Consider the following 20,475-nt stretch of genomic DNA (forward strand, 5'->3'; position numbering starts at 1 on the left):
GGGTTGTTCATTTTGAGTCTTTTTATGGTATATTCTGATCAGCTGAGATGTCGATGTCGTTTGTAGAAGTTGAAGATGAAGGAAAGGAACGCGGACCCAGTACTTACAAGTATAATAATGTTTATTACACAAAGGTAGTACAGGTCAGAACGAGCTCTAGAACCTCGGAGATATCACCCAGGCCAAATAGTGAAGTCTGACCTGCCGGGGTCTTACACACATTTATATAGAGAGTTTGGTGCCGCCCATGACTTCAGGTAAATGCCGTTCCCCATGAGATTTCTGACTAAAGAGGGACATGTTTTTGTGTCCGAACATGAAGACACATTGGTCAAGAACATTCCTTCTACACCCATCCATTAGCTAGTCAGAGGTCATTCCCAAAGTCAAGGATCATTTCGAAAAGGGAGAGAATTTCTCTCTGAGAATGTCTGAGAGTCCAGAAGTCAGGTATCATAAATGTAAGCCTGTCATTATGTTTTAAACACACACCAAAATGATCTAGTCTAACGAATATACAACATTTTTTTTATGTAGCCTATGTTTTGGCTTGGGTGACGCGGTGGAGCAGCGGAAGGTTCTGGGTTCGAACCCGACACCTGTCCGGGCGTTGTGCGTGTCCAGGGTGAACCCAGTGTCGCCTGTGATTGGCTCCAGCTCCCCTGCCACCCTCCCAGGGTAACTAGGGTTTTAGATAATGGATGTCATGGCTCAAGATGAAATAATGTTCCACACGTCATCATGTATAACTTGACTTTTACTGGCCAATGATACTTGTCCCTCTAATTAAAAAACACTTCAAGAGCCGCAAATTGCTCAATTTTGCCGAAAATTACTTTTCGAGTCAAACAGCATCAAGTCTGTTTTCTGGGTTTTATAGTTTTAAATTCAAAGCTGAACTCCATTTGCTCTCCACATGATAACGTCATTGGTGAGTCACTCCACATGGGATAAAACACCAGAAATAGCATATTTATCATTTTCTGATGATGGAAATGTCGCCAAATCACTTTGAAACCCTCTGTGGTCGACGATGACGATACTTTCAAATATCATCTGTGAAGTGAAAACACAGACTTGGACTCAGTTGATGATATTTTCACATTTGTAAGAGTGGAGAGTGGAAAATGAAAAAACGAGAACGAGGTGGAAAAGCTCCACGAAGGCCAGATGCTCTTCTATCTTTGCTGTGGGAAAAAAATACTAATTTAACCACTCGAACACTTAATATGCACATTTTGTTCATATGATGTTTTGTAGAAATATTCCTATATGAGCACCGCTTGTATCTCAAGTCTAGTTTTCCCTTGCTCTCTTAGTTTTGGCTTCAAAGTGCTCTTCTTCCTCACGGCTCAGGCTGAATGGAGAACCTACAAAAAACAAAAAACTTAATATGCACATTTTGTTCGTATCATTTCTTCATTCTGTTTTGTAGAAATCTTCCTATATGAGCTCCACTTTTATCTCAAGTCCTTTACTCTCATAGTTTTGGCTTCACAATGCTCTTCTTCCTCCCGGCTCAGGCTGTATGGAGAACCTACATAACTCTCAGTCGCGGTGTCAGTAGAAGCCGCTCTTCTCGTTCCTCAGGCTGCGGCTTCGGGCTCGCTGCCGGCGCTCTGCAGTCTGGGTGGCTGAGGTCATCCTGGCAGGAGGCCTCCTGTCAAGTAACACCTCAGGAGGTCTGGAGGCGCAGCCGCAGCCGGCAGCACTTCTGTTCTGTCTCCAGCTCCGCCGGGCCCGGATCATTTTACTGATGAGAATCAGAGGAGGGTCGCTAGTGAGAGTTTTTCTTGACCCTGAATGACCCGGGCCTGACGGGGCTGACGTGACCTTGACTCCTGTGAAACTGGAGCTCGGTCTTGTCACGAGCCGAGCGCCGGGGATCACACATCCCAGCGCCGCTCGCTGTCGGTGGTTTCACTGCCCCGGAGATTCAGCTCCTGCAGGATCAACATCTTGGCAGGACTCACGTGAGCTGATGGAGGAAGTGTTTTGTTGGCAGTAATTTAAAGAAGATGGAGATGGTGATTAGAAGATCCTGAATGGCCACTTTGTTTGGAAAGCATCTGGCTGAGAGCCTGAACTCTGACAGACCCACGTTTGTTTTTGACAGAAAGCAAGTGAAGGCTTCACCCTGACCCTGGTTTCTCTCCCTCTCCCTCCCTCTCCCTCTCTCTCCCTCTCCCTCCCTCTCCCTCCTCACAGCTCCACGGCTACATGGAGAGCGAGCCTCTGACCCTGCAGCTGTTCATCGGCACAGCTGACGACCGGCTGCTGAGGCCTCACGCCTTCTACCAGGTCCACCGCATCACGGGCAAGACGGTGTCCACCCCGAGCCACGAGGCGCTGCACAACAACACCAAGGTGCTGGAGATCCCGCTGCTGCCGGAGAACAACATGAGGGCCATGTGAGTGATGAGAAGTATGAGAACTGGTCAAGTGTGTTGGATAAGTCTCCAGGGACGAGTCCAGGTCAGGTCTCATGTCTGTTAACTTGTCTTGGATCAGTTGGAAGGTTTAAGTCTGACTCGCACAAACCTGAATAAATCTTTTTGACATTAAGAGTTAAAGGGCATTAAGGGTATTACAGTCTCAAACAAGACCAGGTCCACAAAACCTGAAGACCTGAGACTCTGCATTTAAGACGAAGCCAAGGGAACTTAAAGTCTAAGTCAAGCAGCAGCCGAATAATTTCTTTTTTTCAATTTGGATCAGCTTTTCTTTTTCTGGGATTTATTACAGGTCAAAACGTGACAGACTTATTTGACCTTTGATTTTCAAATAACGTCCTTGGCAAGTCCAAGTCATCTTTCATTAATGATCTGATGTTGCAACCATTTCAAATTTATAAATAATAATAACATCGATAATAAACTTTATTTATAAAACACAAGTGCTTCACAGACAGATAAACAGGAAACACATGCAGTGCAAATACAAATTTAAACAAGTAAATGCAAGAAAACGAATAAAGTGAAGCAATGAATCCAACAAACACCTGGTTGGAAGCAATATGGTTATAATAACAATAAAATAAAACAATAAAATAAACAAAGTCTGGAAGTTAAAAGTTTGTTTGGACTCTGGACCTGAAAATAACCCAAATGTTATAAAGATTCCGGCTCCAGCACCGACATCTGATTCTGTTTCTGCCAATAAACAGCAGCTGCTCAGCAGAGTCACATCCCAGTTGTGAGTCGAGAATCTGAAAACTTCAGGAGTTTGATCCAACAGAAGCATTTTCTCTGAGGGGACATTTCACAGCCCTAATTAAAACCTCTTAGATTGCTTCCATACTGAAAAATAGAAGTTTATAATCCAGAGATACGTGGGTTTGCTTGTTTTCATGTATCTGTGCGTGTCTGCGAGCGCCCTGGCCTCCTGCAGTGTTTGTGTTTTTGAAAGTGTTTTGCCCTCCGCACACAGACGAGTGGCTTTCCCGTTTTATAAGCCTCACAGATCAGATTACTGAGGAAGCTTCCAGCCGCTAACAGGGACCTGGGGTTTCTGCCGGAGCTGCAGGCAGCGGCAATCTGCTTGCATCAGCACTTTCTGCACGTTTTAATGGATGCAACACATAAGCTCCCGTTATACAACGACCTCGCCCCCCCGAGGACACGGTTTCTCTTCCCTCACGGAGCACACGCCTCCGACTGCTGGAAGTTCAGACGAGCGATTTGCGTGAGATGTATTTGTTTTGACACCGCGACTTATCAACGTTTTATTACGTGAGAGAGAACACAGGCGTCCTTAGATCTGTGATCTAGCGCCGCTGGGACTCGAAGGTTTGCTCTGACACGAGCCACAGAGTCAAACATATGAGGGAGGGAGAGAGACAGACACGTGAGGGAGGGAGGGAGAGAGAGACAGAGGGAGACATGAGGGAGAGACAGACACATGAGGTAGGGAGGGAGAGAGAGAGAGAGACAGAGTGAGACATGAGGGAGAGACAGACACATGAGGGAGGGAGGGAGAGAGAGACAGATGAGACAGGGAGGGAGAGAGAGACACGTGAGGTAGGGAGAGAGGCATGAGAGGGAGTGTGAGATAGAGAGAGAGACACATGAGAGAGAGAGACACATGAGAGGGAGAGAGAGAGACAGACACGTGAGGTAGAGAGGGAGAGAGAGACACATGAGGGAGAGAGAGACACATGAGGGAGAGACAGACTCATGAGACAGGGAGGGAGAAAGAGACACGTGAGGGAGGGAGGGAGAGAGAGACACATGAGACAGGGAGGGAGAGACAGACACATGAGGGAGGGAGGGAGAGAGAGACAGATGAGACAGGGAGGGAGAGAGACACACGTGAGGTAGGGAGAGAGGCATGAGAGGGAGTGTGAGATAGAGAGAGAGACACATGAGAGAGGGGGATAGAGACACATGAGAGGGAGAGAGAGAGACAGACACGTGAGGTAGGGAGGGAGAGAGAGACACATGAGGGAGAGAGAGAGAGAGACACATGAGAGAGAGAGAGAGACACATAAGGAAGGGAGAGAGAGAAACATGAGGGAGGGACGGAGAGAGAGAGACAGACACATGAGGGAGAGAGAGAGAGAGACACAAGAGGGAGAGAGAGAGAGACAGACACATGAGAGAGGGAGATAGAGAGACACATAAGGAAGGGAGAGAGAGACACATGAGGTAGGGACGGAGAGAGAGAAAGAGACACATGAGGGAGGGAGAGAGAGACACATGAGGGAGGGACGGAGAGGGAGAGACAGACACATGAGGGAGAGAGCGAGAGAGACACATAAGGAAGGGAGAGAGAGACACATGAGGTAGGGACGGAGAGAGAGAAAGAGACACATGAGGGAGAGAGAGAGACAGTCACATGAGGCAGAGAGAGAGAGAGACACATGAGGGAGAGAGAGAGAGAGACACAAGAGGGAGAGAGAGAGAGACAGACACATGAGAGAGGGAGATAGAGAGACACATAAGGAAGGGAGAGAGAGACACATGAGGTAGGGACGGAGAGAGAGAAAGAGACACATGAGGGAGGGAGAGAAGGACACATGAGGGAGGGACGGAGAGAGAGAGACAGACACATGAGGGAGAGAGAGAGAGAGACACATAAGGAAGGGAGAGAGAGACACATGAGGTAGGGACGGAGAGAGAGAAAGAGACACATGAGGCAGAGAGTGAGAGAGACACATGAGAGAGAGAGAGAGACACATAAGGAAGGGAGAGAGAGAAACATGAGGGAGGGACGGAGAGAGAGAGACAGACACATGAGGGAGAGAGAGAGAGACAGACAGATGAGGGAGAGAGAGAGACACGTCCTAAATTAAATCATTAATCAACTAAACATGTTTGAGCTGATAATGAGGCCGTGATTAACTTGCTGTGACTCCAATTAACTGGAAATAGATTCAAAGATGGCGCTGGACGGCTCCTCCTCCTCTCTGCTTCCTGAGACGTTTCCCTCAGGCAGCGTTCGGACGCCTCAGTGTGAGGTTCTGCACTCGGCCCTCGTGTGCGTAGGTGGCGAGCTGAACAGCTGGGGTCCTGAGCATCAACACCTGATTAGCTCGCCCCTGGTGTCTGGCAGCAGGAATGTGAGGGAGTGTGAAAGTTGACATTAACTGGTCTTTGAGGAATGTGGCGTGGAGGAGCCCGGCCGCGGAGAAGCTGGAATCTGTTTGAAAAGTTCTCTGTGAGACGCTGGAGAGTTTATAAAGTGCCTGATGAAGAGTTCGACACGTTAAAAAAGAATTTTACTTTGCTTGTAAAAAAAAATGTGCAAAAGGGGAACCATCTGCTAGAGATCATCAGAGAGATATCGATGATGTAATAAACGTTCCCAGCCATTGGTTTCTATAGAGTTTGACTTTCGCCCCAAGAGCAGAAGCACTGAGGTGTGGACGCTCGGTCGGGGGGGGGCTGGTGTGAATCTCCTCCGTCAGGGTCGAGCTGACGGAGCCCGGAGCGAAGATCACAATCCACTTGGCTGCTCGGCGCCGTAAATCAGCGCCTGATTAACCGTGACTTCACACATGTCATGACTGCACATGCTGGTTTGTCCTCGTGGTCGCTCGGACCCCCTGGCACACTCACTGACTCTTCATCACGCTCTTCATCATCTTCTTCTTCATCCGCCAACAGAGTCGACTGCGCCGGGATCCTGAAGCTGCGGAACTCGGACATCGAGCTGCGGAAGGGCGAGACGGACATCGGGCGCAAGAACACACGCGTGCGGATGGTTTTCAGGATTCACATCAACCAGGCGACCGGGAGGACGCTGTCCCTGCAGGCGGCGTCCAACCCCATCGAGTGCTGTGAGTCCAACCTCTGTCCTCTCCACCCATAACACCTCCTTCACTGTGCTTTAATGCAAATGGAGAAAAAACATTATCGTGGTTAGGGTTGCAAAGGGGCGGAAAGTTTCGGGTAAATTTCTGGAAACTTTCCATGGGAAGTTAAACTCGGGAATTTTGAAAAAAACTAAAACTACGCAAATGAAACGCTGAGCAATAAAAACATCATTCAAAACTCTATTTTAAAGATGTATGGAACGTTGAGTTTCAACCCTCCACTGTGCATTCTTCCATCACATGCACAGATAACTCCCAGCATCCTTCACTCTACAGCAGGGCTACTGAGGCCTGCTGTAGTGTGCAGGACTAGTCAGGTAAGTTTCAATGATATTACTGGGGAAAATATATTAGCATGCTGATTGAGGATTGTTCATCTGTTCATCTAGCCTATTTCCATTCATTTATCCATCAATTGTAAAATATGTTTACAGACGATTCCAATTGTTTGGCTAACTATTTATATCTCTGGCATTGCATTAGTGTTTTTTTACAAACTTTTTTCTCATCTTATTCTACAGAACAATGCCACGTGCACTATCTCATGTGTGGAGACATTTCACCCCATCCAATGTAGAAGGAAAGGCTGTGTACATTTGCAAATACTGTGCAAAGACCTATGTTAAGAATGACACAACGATGCAGAAGCATATAGTCAAGTGCCCAAAGTTTCCTCAGGACTCAAATCAGCCTATGACACAACAAAATGTTTATATTTATGTCTGTATATGACAAGGTAAATACAGTTAGTTTAAATAACCCACAACATTTCCAGTTTATCCCAGTTAATTCCCGTATATTCCCGTTAATTCCTGTTAATTCCCATGGAAAGTTTCCAATTTTGAATATTCCCGGAATTTTGCAACCCTAATCGTGGTACAGTGGTTAGTCTAATAGATCAGAAGGTTCCTGGTTTGAATCCCACTCAGGGCATGGGCCTCCCTGTGTGGAGGTTGCATGTTCTCCCCTGTGTCTGTGAGGGATTCCTGTGGCTCCTCCCTCGATCCAGACGTGCAGATCGGGGTTAGACTCTAAATGTGAATGTGTGAATATAAATGTGAAGGTTGTTTCTCTATGTATCCGCCCTGTGATTGGCCGGGTGATGAAGGTGTACCTAATGCAAGCTGGGATTGGCTCCATCTCCCTTCCAACCCTCAAATGACAGATCAATAACAAATACACATTAAATTATTGCAATTCAGCTCCATAACTTTAGCTGAAGAGGTTATTTGAGCTTTGCTTGATAAACTCCATTCCCGGTGGCGTTGACCTTCCTCTGGCCCGGGAGACACTTCATGTGGTTCTGGCTCTCAGCGCTGCCACAGAGATTAACTCTTATGAGGTAAATGAAAGACAGTAGTTAAACCGTGATCTCAGCCCCTAGAAATAGAGCATTGTTAGTTTTTTGAACGTCTGCCACGGAGCAATTGTTCCCGACCAGAAACTCCCTCTGTGTGCGAGCGACAGACGCAGGCAGAGGAACTCGGGGATGAGGGAAAGAGTGATGGTTTCCAAAAAGACGGAGAATTAGAGTTTTATCAGAATCAGAGCGGCAGCAAAGAAGATCATCCCAGGAGTAAATACATTCAGCTTTTAATCAACCTCTATTTATGTGTCCTGGTCCATCACAATAAAAGCACCAGATATCTTTCCTAAGAGAGGTCTGGCCGAGACGTAAAGACGTAAATCAGGGATAATCTCAGGAAAACTCAAAGCAAGCAGGGGAACGAGGCGAGCCGGCCAAAAGGTAAGAGAGTCAGGGAGAGGAAACCGAATATTTGAGACCAAACATCCACCATAATTTGACCAAAACACAAATAAACAGACCAGCCGCTCCCTGCTCACGGGCAGATGTTTACAGCTGTGAGAGCTCCGGCCCTGGATGCTCAGGTCTGCATGGGGAGTGGGTGTGAATCAGCCCGAGCACCGAGTCCTAACTCTCTCTCTCTCTCTCTCTCCCACAGCCCAGAGGTCGGCCCAGGAGCTGCCGCTGGTGGACAAGCAGAACCTGGAGACGTGTCCCGCCCACGGGGGGGCGAGGATGCGCCTGGACGGACACAACTTCCAGCACGACTCCAAGGTGGTGTTCGTGGAGAAGGCTCAAGGTAAAGAGAGGAGGGACGTGAGGAGTCTCAGTCCAGCTGTGTGTGTCTGTGTCTGTGTCTGTGTGTGTGTGTGTCTGTGTGTGTCCCGATGTTGGAGAAACCCCAACACTGCTCCCTCCCTCCCTCCCTCCCTCCCTCCTCTCCCGCCGTCAAAATATCCTCCCTCTTGCCAGAGCGCCACATGTGGTGCACATTAATGCTCAGTATTTTTAACCCAGCAGATTTACATTTGCAGAAGTTTCCATTGCCTGTTCGGCAGAGGAATGGATCACAAATGCAGCATGTGTGTGTGTGTGTGTGTGTGTGTGTGTGTGTGTGTGTGTGTGTGTGTGTGTGTGTGTGTGTGTGTGTGTGTGTGTGTGTGTTTGTGTGTGTGGGTGGCTCTGCACGTGGTGTGGATACGTACACTTTTTGTGTGTGTGTGCCAGGCCTCAGTATTTGTTTCTCTCTCTCTCTGACTCGAAGCCCTTTGGGTTTGGAGTGGGGGGGGCGAGGGGGGGGCGAGGGGGGGTGGGGGGGGGACTGCTCCCAGATGTTGATACCAGGACGTTTACAAACAGCAATTTCCTTGATTAGCTGCAGTGAAGCAACGTGAGGCAGCGACATGTAAACACGTGTGACTCATTCAGAAAGAAGAAGCCGAGGGGAAGAGGGGGGGGGGGGAAACCTTTTCATTGTTCCACCTGTGAGAGGAAGGATTCCAGGCTGCACCCCCCATCCCCTCCTCTTCCTCCTCCTCCTCCTTCTCCTCCAGCACAGTACAATGGAGGAGTGAGATTGTTTATCAAAAGAAGAAGTGATTGTCCGAGCATCTCTTCCTGAGAGAAAGAACAGATCACATGAATCGTTTCTCATCCTGCTGCTTGAATTAGGGAAAGAACTTTCCAACCAACGAGCAACTGAACACGTGAAGAATATCCACTCTCTGATATATAGATAAGAATAATAATTTTTACTGTGAATTAACTAAATAAAGATATCCACGTTTAAAAACACTTTTTTTAATTATTAAAATCAGGATCTGCACAAAATCTCACATGATCCAATTCACAAAATGTCTAAAAATGTTAAAAGATGGGAATAAATTCATGGATCTGCCCCCTGATCCAGATCCGCATGAAAAATACATAAGTTGTTTCCAGACTGCATCCTTCTATCGAGTTTCACGCTCGTCCTTCAAGTAGTTTTTGTGTAATCCTGCAAAATAACAAACAAACATAACAATTTATTACTTCTTAGTTGTCAGATATTTGAATATAATCTAAACTTGGCCTGTTTCTGGAAGTTTTACAGAGCAAATACTTGAGGTTTTATTAAGCAATGCTTTTTGTTCTGTGGGTTTTCACTCTGCAGAATGAGTGAGTAGAAGTCGCTCTTTAAATCAGTAATAGAGGAAAACTGTAACATATCATCTTGAATTATTAAGAATCATAAAGTTAAAGTCATATTAGTCATATCTAGAGGATATAGGTGAAAATCTACGCACACATTTCCGTCCCTCTCTTAATTTGACTGTTTTCTAAAGGTCTGAAACATCAACTCTATAGTAATAATCTTATGTCGAACTATATCTCAAGAAGATAAAGAGTTAGACGCTGTTTAAAGCTCCAGAACAAGCTTGTAAATTAACTTTGGCTTCTGATTCCTCTTATCATCTTTTTCATAAATAACAGATTCAGGTTGAGATGAGGATCAGAGAGTCACGTGATCGACTGAAACTCTGATCTGGAAGAGAAGTCGTTCTTCCATTTGTTCTGTGTCAACAAAGGAGGAAGAGAAAGCCCACAGCTTCTTAGTGGTTTGCTCTGGTCTGGGTCGGTACCTGCGCTGGTTCTGGTTCCGAGCTCCGAGTCTGACAGGCTTTAGGACCATGTGCATCTCTGGCCCCGGTGTCGATGGCTGTGCTGCCTTGTTTTTGATGAGGGTTTCCCTGCGTTTGGCACCAGCCTCAGATTCCTGGGCAATCCGACCATGGAAACACCCTTAAGCCAGGCTTCCACAACACTAACCCCCCACCCCCACCTCCACCCCATCCCCTCCACTTCTTCACTTCCCTCCATCCTTCCACTCCTCCATCCAAGCTGCCTCTGTGCCACCAGCTCCGGGTTCATTAACCCTGAGAGAGCGGATCGTTCCCAGAGGATCGGACCTGCTCCTCTCTCCAGCTGCTCTCCCTGTAAATAGATCAGTAAATGGATACAGAGGAGACGTCATGAACCTCGAGGGAGACCTGGCGTCATTGATATAAAGAAAAATAAACACAAGATGCAAAAAACCCCTCATCTGCATCTTCGCGTCAGAAGAGACAGAATCTGGGAAGTTAATATGGTTTTGCTGTTATGTCGCTGGAGCCAAAGCCGAAACTCTGAGAAACGGTTTTAACGATCAAACTCATAAATCCCGAGCGGTGGATTCCGAGGCCGTAAAGAGCTTCAGCGTTTAATTTTACCAATGGACCATTTTCCTGCAAATTTTCCAATTAAGCTCGCTCACAAAAAACCCTGCGGTCAGAGAACATGTGGGCACGACACATGCAAAGAGAGTTGTGTGTGGACATATATGTGTGTGTGTCTGTAACCCTGTGTGTGTGTATGTGTGTGTGTGTGTTTGTGTGTGTGTGTGTGTGTGTGTGTGAGTGTCAGAGTTTCCGCTGCAATTACAGACAGGATGGGTCACTCTGCCTGAAGACGCTGCCAACAAACCAGAACTTTCGTTTGTTTTGGTTTCTTTTTTTTGCGTCCGATGATCTTAACGAGTTTTCCACTCTGCTGACAAATGAGAATCCTGGGGAAACACTGGCCTGAGTGTGAGAGAGAGAGAAAAGAAAAGAAAGGAGGGGAAGAAGCACATGTTGTTTCCCCTGCATGCACGGATTAATATTCATGTTTGTGAGTGGGTTGTTGTTGCGGCCCCTAAAGGAAATCCCTGCCCCCCCCCCCCCCTGTGGAGACACTCTCTGTCACCTGCTCCTCCCTCCTCCGAGCTCGGCGCCTGAAGACGGTGACGTGGGCTCTCATCACGCCTCCGTCTCCCGCCTCCACCTGAAACACCTCCAGATAACATCGGTGCAGTTGTCGCTCCTGGTTACAGCCAATCAGCCGTGAGAGATTTCAGACATCGGGCTGTAATCTAAACCTCAGCCGGTCGCACCTTGCTTCCATTCGCCCCGGCCTGCCCCGGAGATCCAGTCTGTGATAAATCAGAGTCACTCCATTTGTGAAATGAGGCCCCGGCCTGTCCTCTCTTCACCTTTCTGTGGTTTTGCTGCTCTGGTTGTTTTCTGTTGGAGGAGTTCTCCTGATGAGATGTAACGTCTGAAAGAAGAAAGGCTGATCTGCAAATAGAAACACAGAGAAACAGAGAAACAGAGAAACAGAGCGACAGGAGAGTGAACACAGAGTGAAAACAACCTCAATCAAGATATCAGCTCCCAGATAAATACCATTTGTTTCATCAAGATCCAAGAACTGGAAATCTGAAAATCTCACAAAGTTGAAGAAAGTGATAAAAGATTCCTGGATCCGCCCCTTTGTCCCAAAATCTGATATCATATTTCATGGACTATATCTCATCCTTCGGTTTCATGGAAATCTGTTAATATGGGTAATCCTGCTTACATGCAAATCAAAGTTCTTGAATAAGGATTTTAAAAATGAATTAAAAATGAGATAGAGAGACAGATTTATAGACTAATGCAGACCAAAGCAATCAATAACAGAAAAGATAACAATAAAAGAAAGTTAAGATTGTAAAATATATTTAATAAACAAGGAATTTAGTCAAATAAAACAGAATATGATCAATTATAATGATAACAAATAAATATAAATTATAAAACCTATGAAATTATGACTAGATGAGTGAGTTAAAAGTTAAATTATCAACAGTTCAGAGCATAACAAACAATATAAAACCTTATATTATACACACAGACCTATATTGGTTTAACCTTGATGGTTTGTGCATAAAGTATATTAATATCATGTCATATTTCATACCACAGTATCCTGGTAAACATACAGCAGCTGAACTTTCTTGGCTGTTGTAAAATCTGTATTAATGTTACATAGAATACTGTGTATACTCTATATGTGTATACTCTGTGTAGTTTCCCTTTGTGTACTTTCTTCTGCTCCGTGTTTCTCTTTCCTTCAGTTTATTTTTCCCTCCGCTCAGTATTTATCCTTCGTGATTGAGAGCAGCTTAATGTGAGCAGCCTCCCCCAATGCAAAGAGCACGTTCACATCTGGTCAGTTGTGTGTTTGTAACCGTCTGTATCACCGTCAGTAACTCAGCCGCCCCCCCGATCCATCGAACACAATCCATGAGATTTCTGTCGACTCATTTCCTTCACTTCCTGGTCTCTGGGCCCGGATGAGCCGGAGATCCAGACTGAAACCCCCCCCCGACCGGTTCCCTCTTAATTATCGCAGGAGCCTTTTCGTGTAAGACGACCTGAAAATTGAACTGTGGCGGGATTACGGCGTCGCGCGGCTGCCAGATGGCGTCTGGAATTACCTGTAGAAACCCACAGATAACCATCCTCATCCCGTTAAGCCCGGGAGAGACAGGAGAGTAGCAGTCAAGGACACGGCTGGGGGGGTGGGGGGGTTATTCCACATGTGTTAGCATCTAGCCTCGAGCCGTGGTTTTGTTGAGTTGCTGTTTCTCTGGTGGCGCACATGCTCCGCGGGCTTCGGTTTGGTTCATAAAACAATGACTTCCACTCGGTGGTTTGGCTGCTTCAGACACTTCGGAGAACAATGGGTTGTTTTCATAAACAAATCAATTACAGCCACATAAACAGCGGGGATTATGTTTTTATAAATTACAGTGTATGATTCATAAAGATCTCGTCCGGAGACGAGGTTCTTGATGAGCGCGCTGCGGGCGCCTCCGAAGCTCGAGGTTAGCATCGAGCGCTGGAATGTAACTCAGTACTTTCACTTACTTACTGTAGTTACGTACATTTTTCATTTGTCTGTACTTTTACTTGAGTGGATTTATTTTCAAGTACTTTTCACTTTTGCTCCACTGCGTTACAATGCTCACTTTGCTTTTTGCATTTAATCACAAGAGAGTAACCAATCAGAGCGGACGGTAAGCATTAGACCACGCCCCAAACTTTCTTCTAATGTTACATTTTCCACCAAGAACATAGGGATCTCCGCCATTTTGCTTTAGCATGTCACTGCAGAGGTTAGCGTAAACTAACCTCCCTTGTGCTGCTGGACATTTTCGTAGGAATACACACAAAAATATATGCAAAACTTTTCGTAAGATATTTAACGAGCTGTTTCATGAGAATATGTTGATGGAGAAACACCTGAAATGGATTAAGAAGAGACCGTAACATTGGCTTTTACTTGTAATACGTTAAGCATATTTAAAAGCAAGTACTTTTACTCTTGTGGCGAAGTTAAAGGTTCAGTGTGTAGTGACATCTAGTGGTGAAGTTACACTTTGCAACTACTAAAAAACATCTCTAGGATTATTTTATCCCTTTCACCTAAATCACCATTTTTACTTCTACTTCAGTACACTCTTGTTGACTTCTTGGTTTGAGCGTAGCGGACGTTAGTGGTTGTGAGTTTCTGCCGCCATGTGTCGATCCAGAGGTCGCCTGAGCTCGTCTGAGCTCCGCCCACTCCGCCCACACGACTTCCCGAGTCCACGTGTTTTCTGGGCGGCAGGACGGACGGAGTTCCAGTCGGAGGACAAGGGAACTCTTTCAGCGTGCCACAGCGGCCCGGGCAGAGCATGTGTTTATATTTACTGTACGTTCTGAGGGCTTGGGCACACGCCACCCGCTGCTTCACTCTGGGCACCACAGCTTCACTCCACCCAGCTCCAATTAGTGAGCACAAGGAGCCGCTTGATTCCGTTTATAAACCCAACTTGACAAATAACCGTATTGTATATTGTTGGATGCCCCTCGGCTGCCTCGGCTCTGCTCAGCTCACCTCCTCTGTGTCGGTGGACTGCTCTGTGTTGTGTCGGTTCTGGGAAGGTAACGACTTGTGTAGATTGTTCCTAACGAGATTTGAATCTTAGTTCTGGTGCTGGGACGCAGCCGAGGAGCTGGAGCGGCCCGCTGGCTCCTCAGGTTGTTTACCTCAGAGAGCAGCGTGGAACCAGCCGGTCACAAACCAGACTGAGCCCGGTGAGGTTTGGAGAGAAGCTGTAGCGGCAGTTTCTCTCCGTGTGTTGGTGCAGGCGTTGTGCAGATGTTGCCCCATAACGCTGGAACATTTTGTGGTTATCAATTATCCGCTACACTCTTTTCAAACAAAGGCATCCCATGAATTCAGCTGTTTTCTTCTTCGTCTTCTTTTTTCTTTCCCCGGCTCTCGAGAAGTTTCCTGGCAGTAGGTGCGCCCGGGCACCGAAAAACAAATTGCTCGGTTGGATTTTTCTATCTCTGTGTTGCCCGTGAAAAACGATGTGACTGTGAGTCAGGGAAAGAAAAGCACACGAGGGGGAAACAGAGGGAGAGAGGGAGATCTGGAAAACATGTTTACCTCCTGTGGCTCGACTGCGAAGGCTTCCCTTCTGGACCGGCTCCCAAAGAGAAGAGCGATGGAGAGAGAGAGAGAGAGAGAACGATGGAGACCAGAGGTTTTCATTTTATAGACACATGAACAGATATAAAGTCAAAGCTGCTCTGAAGGACAAAGTCAAGGATGTTGACTTTGTTCAGGGTCGTTTTCGGACATTTCATTTTTAAAGAAGACATGTTTTGGGTGAATGAACTGAACTGAATCCCAGACAGTCGGGGGGGAAAGTGCAGAGATGTTTTCCCACTGAACAAGTTATTCATGTCACTGATTCGTTCCCGGAGATTCATGTTAGACTGTGAATGAAGATGGACGACATGACAGCTAAAGAGTCTCCGTCGCCCCCTGGTGGCTGGAGGTCATAAATCCAGCCTCCTCCATATTAGTGGATGGGAAATGGACCAAACTTAAGTTGTTTCTGAAAAGTTTGGATGTAATTAGTTGTTTGATGCTGGTGAAACATTGTGATTGACGGCTGAGACACATTATCAGGACCGGGTTAAAAAAACTTTTTTCAAAATAATAATAAGTCACCAAAATGTTAGAAATCAATGTCATGCATAGTTTGAAAATGCATTTTTCGGAGGTATCTCTTCATCCGATAGATAAAACCTTGGAGATAGAATCTAAAGCCGGTCTCAGTTAACCAATAACTTGTGATTAGGTTTAAGTTGCCCCCCCGATGCTTTTCATTGGTAGTTGCAGCTCATCACTTGTTTCCTTCCCTCTGCCTCCACGTCCGCTGCTTCCCTTCACGTTAAATCATCCCTGGTATTAAACTTTATATTCCTCTTCCCCAGGTTGAACATTTTCTCCCTCGAAAAACTCATTGTTATAAATAACAGCCTGTGTTTTAATAACAGTCTGAGGCTCCGTTGGTCACTGTGAAGGCCTCCGTTGGCAGGTGGGGCCTGAAATATGAAGTCCACCACATCACACTCACAGAGATGTGGCCAAGAAATAATGATATTAAGACCAGAGCCACGTCCCCGATTCCACAGAATAACTCTCAGCAGGTGCTGGAGAGAAGTGACCGAAACTCTGTGTAACTGAGAAAGTCTGTGAAAATAAAAAGGTTTGGAACCGACGGCTCGAGATTGTTTTACTTTGAGACCAAAAAAAATTCAAGGTTATAGAGAAAAACACCTAAAACCTTACTGGTGCCAACTAATTATCTTTTTAATCAGACAGTTATATGATTAACATTTGAAATCTTTGCCCTTTATTATAATGCAGATATAGGAAAGAGGTGTCAAGGTGTCGTTTAAAATCTCTAAACACATTAATACAACACATTTTGTTGCATTTCAGAGCAAACACACAACCAGCGAACACAACCTTACTGAGGTGATAATCCTGATCGTACAGTTTCCTGCAGAGCTTCACCTCTGACTCAGTGTGACGAGCAGGGGAACTAAAGAGGGATCAGAACAGAGGAGAGGAAACGCTAACAGGTTCCCAGTGTCTCCTCAGACATAATAGAAGCTGTCAGTGCCTGGCTGCACCTCCTCCATCTCCTCACTTCCCTGCTCCTCCTCCTCCTCCTCCTCCTCCTCCTCCTCCTCCTCCTCCTCCTCCTCCTTCTCCTCCTCCTCCTCCTCCTCCTCCTCCTCCTCCTCCTCCTCCTCCTCCTCAGCACAAACAAGTTGCACCTGTCCCCCCCATTCAAACCCTGGAGTTATCAAACTGCAGACGACCTGAGCAGCACAGCACGAATCTCAGTTCATCTCCTTCACAACCATTTAGCTACAGTCGACCTTTTTTCCTCTAGAAGCTCCAGTTCCACGTTGAGAGTCACTTTCACACTCGTTTAACATCTTTTCAGGGTCTCGTTAATGAGTCAGGGTTCTAGAGAAAGTTCAGCAGTTTCCCTCTTTGTCAAATTAATTGTTAAAAATATAGTTTTGCTCACTTCTCATCGGGTGGAGTGACAAATTAAACTCCTTTTAGCAAGTGTGTGTGTGTGTTTACTGCCTGATGGGGAAACTGCTTATTGTTTATGTTCGAGGAGAATCAAAAGAAAAGTGGAGAAAAAGGAGAAAAATACCAAAAGCGATTAAGCATCATTCTATGAGCATAACAGGAAGATTCCTCTGAGAAGAAAGAGGCGAGTTGTCAGTTTCCAGTCGTATTAATGATTCCTGCAGCTGCTGGGATTCCACTCAGCGATGAAGTCAAGGTTTCTCTCAGTGTCGCTCATCTCTCTGGTATGACTGGTCTTTCTTTCTCTTTTTTGAGATGTTGCATCAGATTTCTGTCTGTGTGGGTTTCTCAGACTGAGGATATGAGCTCATGAGGTCAGACACGATGACGTCCACGACCCCTCGGATCCCAGCAGCCGCTTCACATGTCACTGATGTAACAGACGATAGCAAACAACACTCGTTCCATTTCTTCATCTCTGCTTGGATCCAAGTGGGAGGATTATATTCATGAGTTGTCATCACAAAACCCTTTTCTCCTTTTTCTTGTCTCCTTTGTCTTTTAGACGGTCATCACCTCTGGGAGACTGAGGCCAAGCTCGAGAAAGACGCCTCCAAGCCTGTAAGTGATGAATCTGTATTTGTGGATGAAAGTGAAGATAACAAATCTGTTTTTAACCTTTTGAACTAAGTGGCAAAACATTTTCAGTGACTGGGACCATTGTGACCATTATCCAAAAATCTTTAAGGTTGTGCTCATTTGTTTCATTGACGGAGTTCTCGAGTCTGGTCTCATGTACAGCTGACTTCTCCTGCAGTGATTGTAACTGCTGGTTGACTTGGCCATAGTATTTTATACTGACGAATTGTTTTATACCTTGTATTACTGTATATACATATATGCATATTCATTCCATTCTTATTTATTCAATTTATTAACTCTTCAATGTATCAACTTTTTATTGTAACCTCGGCACCATTGTAAATGAGGGTCTTGTCCCTCAATGTGTTTTCCGAGGCTTAAATAAATATTCAATCAATCAATCAATCAATCTACACTAGTGGACCTACATCGAAATTAACATACACCTGTAGAGAAAGTTTAATAATCTCATGTCATACTTTTAATGATTGTTTAAAAGAACTAAATGTGTTTAAAGCATTTGAAAAAATACCCATGTTCTCATATTCTTAGAATTACACTGGTTGACTAAAAATTCATAGAATGAACACACACACACACCGACTCACACACACAACATGAGGAACACACTAATTGAACAGACGTGTACCTGGAATATAAAGGTACGTGTTCTCTGCTCAGAGGTGAAGCCAGGTCCTGGGGGGGGGGGGGGTGAGAGACGAGGGAGAAACAGCCGTGTTGTGTTTGAGACGTGTGAAAAGTTCAACCTTCAACATGTGGGAGTTCGACGAAGCCTCCAGCTGGCCTGAGAGAGAGAGAGAGAGAGAGAGAGATGGAGAGATGGAGAGAGAGAGAGATTGGAGGGAGACGGAGAGAGAGAGAGAGAGAGAGAGAGAGAGAGAGAGAGAGAGAGAGAGAGAGAGAGAGAGAGAGAGGGAGAGAGAGATGGTGGGAGGTAGATAGACGAGGGGATTAGACGGTGTCTATATTTGAGGCTCTGCACCTGCTCCCTGTGTCTCCTCATTGCAAAACACACACTTTCTCTCTCCCTCTCCCACACACACACACACACACACACACACACACACACGAACACACACACACACACACACACACACACACACACACACACACTTTGACACATCTGTCGGCTTGAATAGACAAAGGCTCTCTCGCCCTCTCTCTCTCTCCCAGTCTGCTGGACTGGTCCCAGTTTAAACACTGGCTCGGCCTCGGCAGGTTTCACCTCAGGACTCTGAATACCTCTCCACCTCCGTCAGCCCCCCCCCCCCCCCCCCCCCCGACCCCCCGAGAGAGAGAGAGACGCAGATCTCTGAGCAGCGTAGGGATGATTTAGTTTCCACCGTGGGGATGATTTACGATTGGAGTCGTCATGGAAACGCAGATAAAAGGCCCGAGCCGCTCCCTCGGGGTCCGTTCGTCACGTTTACTTCACTCAGGTGAAAACAGCTCGACACCTTTTGTAATTCTCGAGCTGTTCACACGGACTCAGCGCTCGGTGAGTTACGACACACGTGCACATGAAACTTTTTGAGTGATTCCACTCGGTTCTGGACTCACAATCCAGCTCAGGTATAAATTGCCGTGTTGGAAAGACGCCACTCCAGAGAATTCCCTGTTTCACACAAAACGCTGAAACGCTTCCAGAGCTTTTATCAGCCGGGTCTCCGGAGGCCGGACGGACGGACGGACGGAGGAGCCTCATCTGGCTTCACTTGACTTTACGGCTGCGGTGATTTAATAAAGCGTGTGTCAGCTTTCACCTGTGCACGCCGGGGCCGGTGCAGACGTACGACTTCCTCCCTGGCTACCGAGCAGCAGCTCACACGTGTGGAGGCTGATGTGTGTTCACAGGCTGAGAGGAACGTGGTCGCTCCCGGCCTCCGTGGTCTCTGCAGGCGAGAGGAACCTCTGCCGGGGAAATAAACCATCCGGACAACCCCTGGCTTTTTAATTTATTCACATCAGCTGAGTTATTCACTGTTCAAATAAGCAGGCTCCTCTATAGGCGTCGTTCATGGTCCCTCTGTGGCTCGTTCACAATTACAACCAGATTGTCCGATTTGATCTACCGGCCCCTACACACACACACAGACACACACACACACACACACACACACACACACACACACACACACACACACACACACACACACACACACACACACACACACACACACACACACTTCAGGACTTATGGAGTTGAAGAAGTACTGATCCTGATCTTAAATCCACTTTCCCTGACCCGCACTCACAATCTCTCTCAACGAGCTCCATCAAGCAAATACAGAAATAACACAAAACTCTCCATGTGCTGTACAGTGTGTAGAGCTGGTTGTGTGAATAATTCATTGCAGCACATTGAGTTATGTCTTTACTTATGAAAATACCTTTATAGAAAGTGGCTAAACTTAAAATGGTTTATCATGTTTTCTTCGTTCTCCTTCTTTAAACTTAAGATTTGATAAAAATCACATATTCTCAGGTTGGAACATGAGACAGATTATGTTTAATTAATGTTAAATATGTACCAAGCAAGAGTCAAATAAGAGAACTTCACACAGTATAACTACTGTACATTTCTACATTGACGATTTTCTGGGGATTTGTTGTTTTGCAGAATTCGCTGCTGGTGGAGATTCCTCCGTATCGGAACCAGAGACTCTCGACTCCGGTTCACGTCAACTTCTACGTCTGCAACGGCAAAAGGAAACGAAGCCAGTATCAGCATTTCACCTACGTTCCTGCCAGCGGTAAAACTCCTCTCTTCATTCTGCTCACTGGGAATGAGACGTTACAGGGAAAAATCTGTGGGAATATTAATGTATAAAGAAACAATTAATTGTCTTGTCTTTGAGTTTTAAGCTTTTGAAGACTGAAGCTGTTAGAATAGAACAGAATAGAAAGTCTT

General features: G+C 46.1%; 1 protein-coding gene across 1 annotated transcript in view; it reads left to right on the plus strand.

The window, feature by feature from the left end:
* The window catches only part of nfatc1 (nuclear factor of activated T cells 1), a 45,291-nt gene that overhangs the window by 8,166 nt on the left and 16,650 nt on the right, over window positions 1-20,475 (plus strand). The window contains exons 4-8 of the mRNA XM_061093392.1: window positions 2,209-2,411; window positions 6,108-6,280; window positions 8,281-8,421; window positions 17,467-17,522; window positions 20,185-20,317. Coding sequence (XP_060949375.1) covers window positions 2,209-2,411; window positions 6,108-6,280; window positions 8,281-8,421; window positions 17,467-17,522; window positions 20,185-20,317 — 706 coding nt within the window. The remainder of the gene's footprint in view (window positions 1-2,208; window positions 2,412-6,107; window positions 6,281-8,280; window positions 8,422-17,466; window positions 17,523-20,184; window positions 20,318-20,475) is intronic.

The sequence above is a fragment of the Limanda limanda genome, chromosome 19, assembly GCF_963576545.1.
Source record: "Limanda limanda chromosome 19, fLimLim1.1, whole genome shotgun sequence".
Classification (NCBI taxonomy): domain Eukaryota; kingdom Metazoa; phylum Chordata; class Actinopteri; order Pleuronectiformes; family Pleuronectidae; genus Limanda; species Limanda limanda.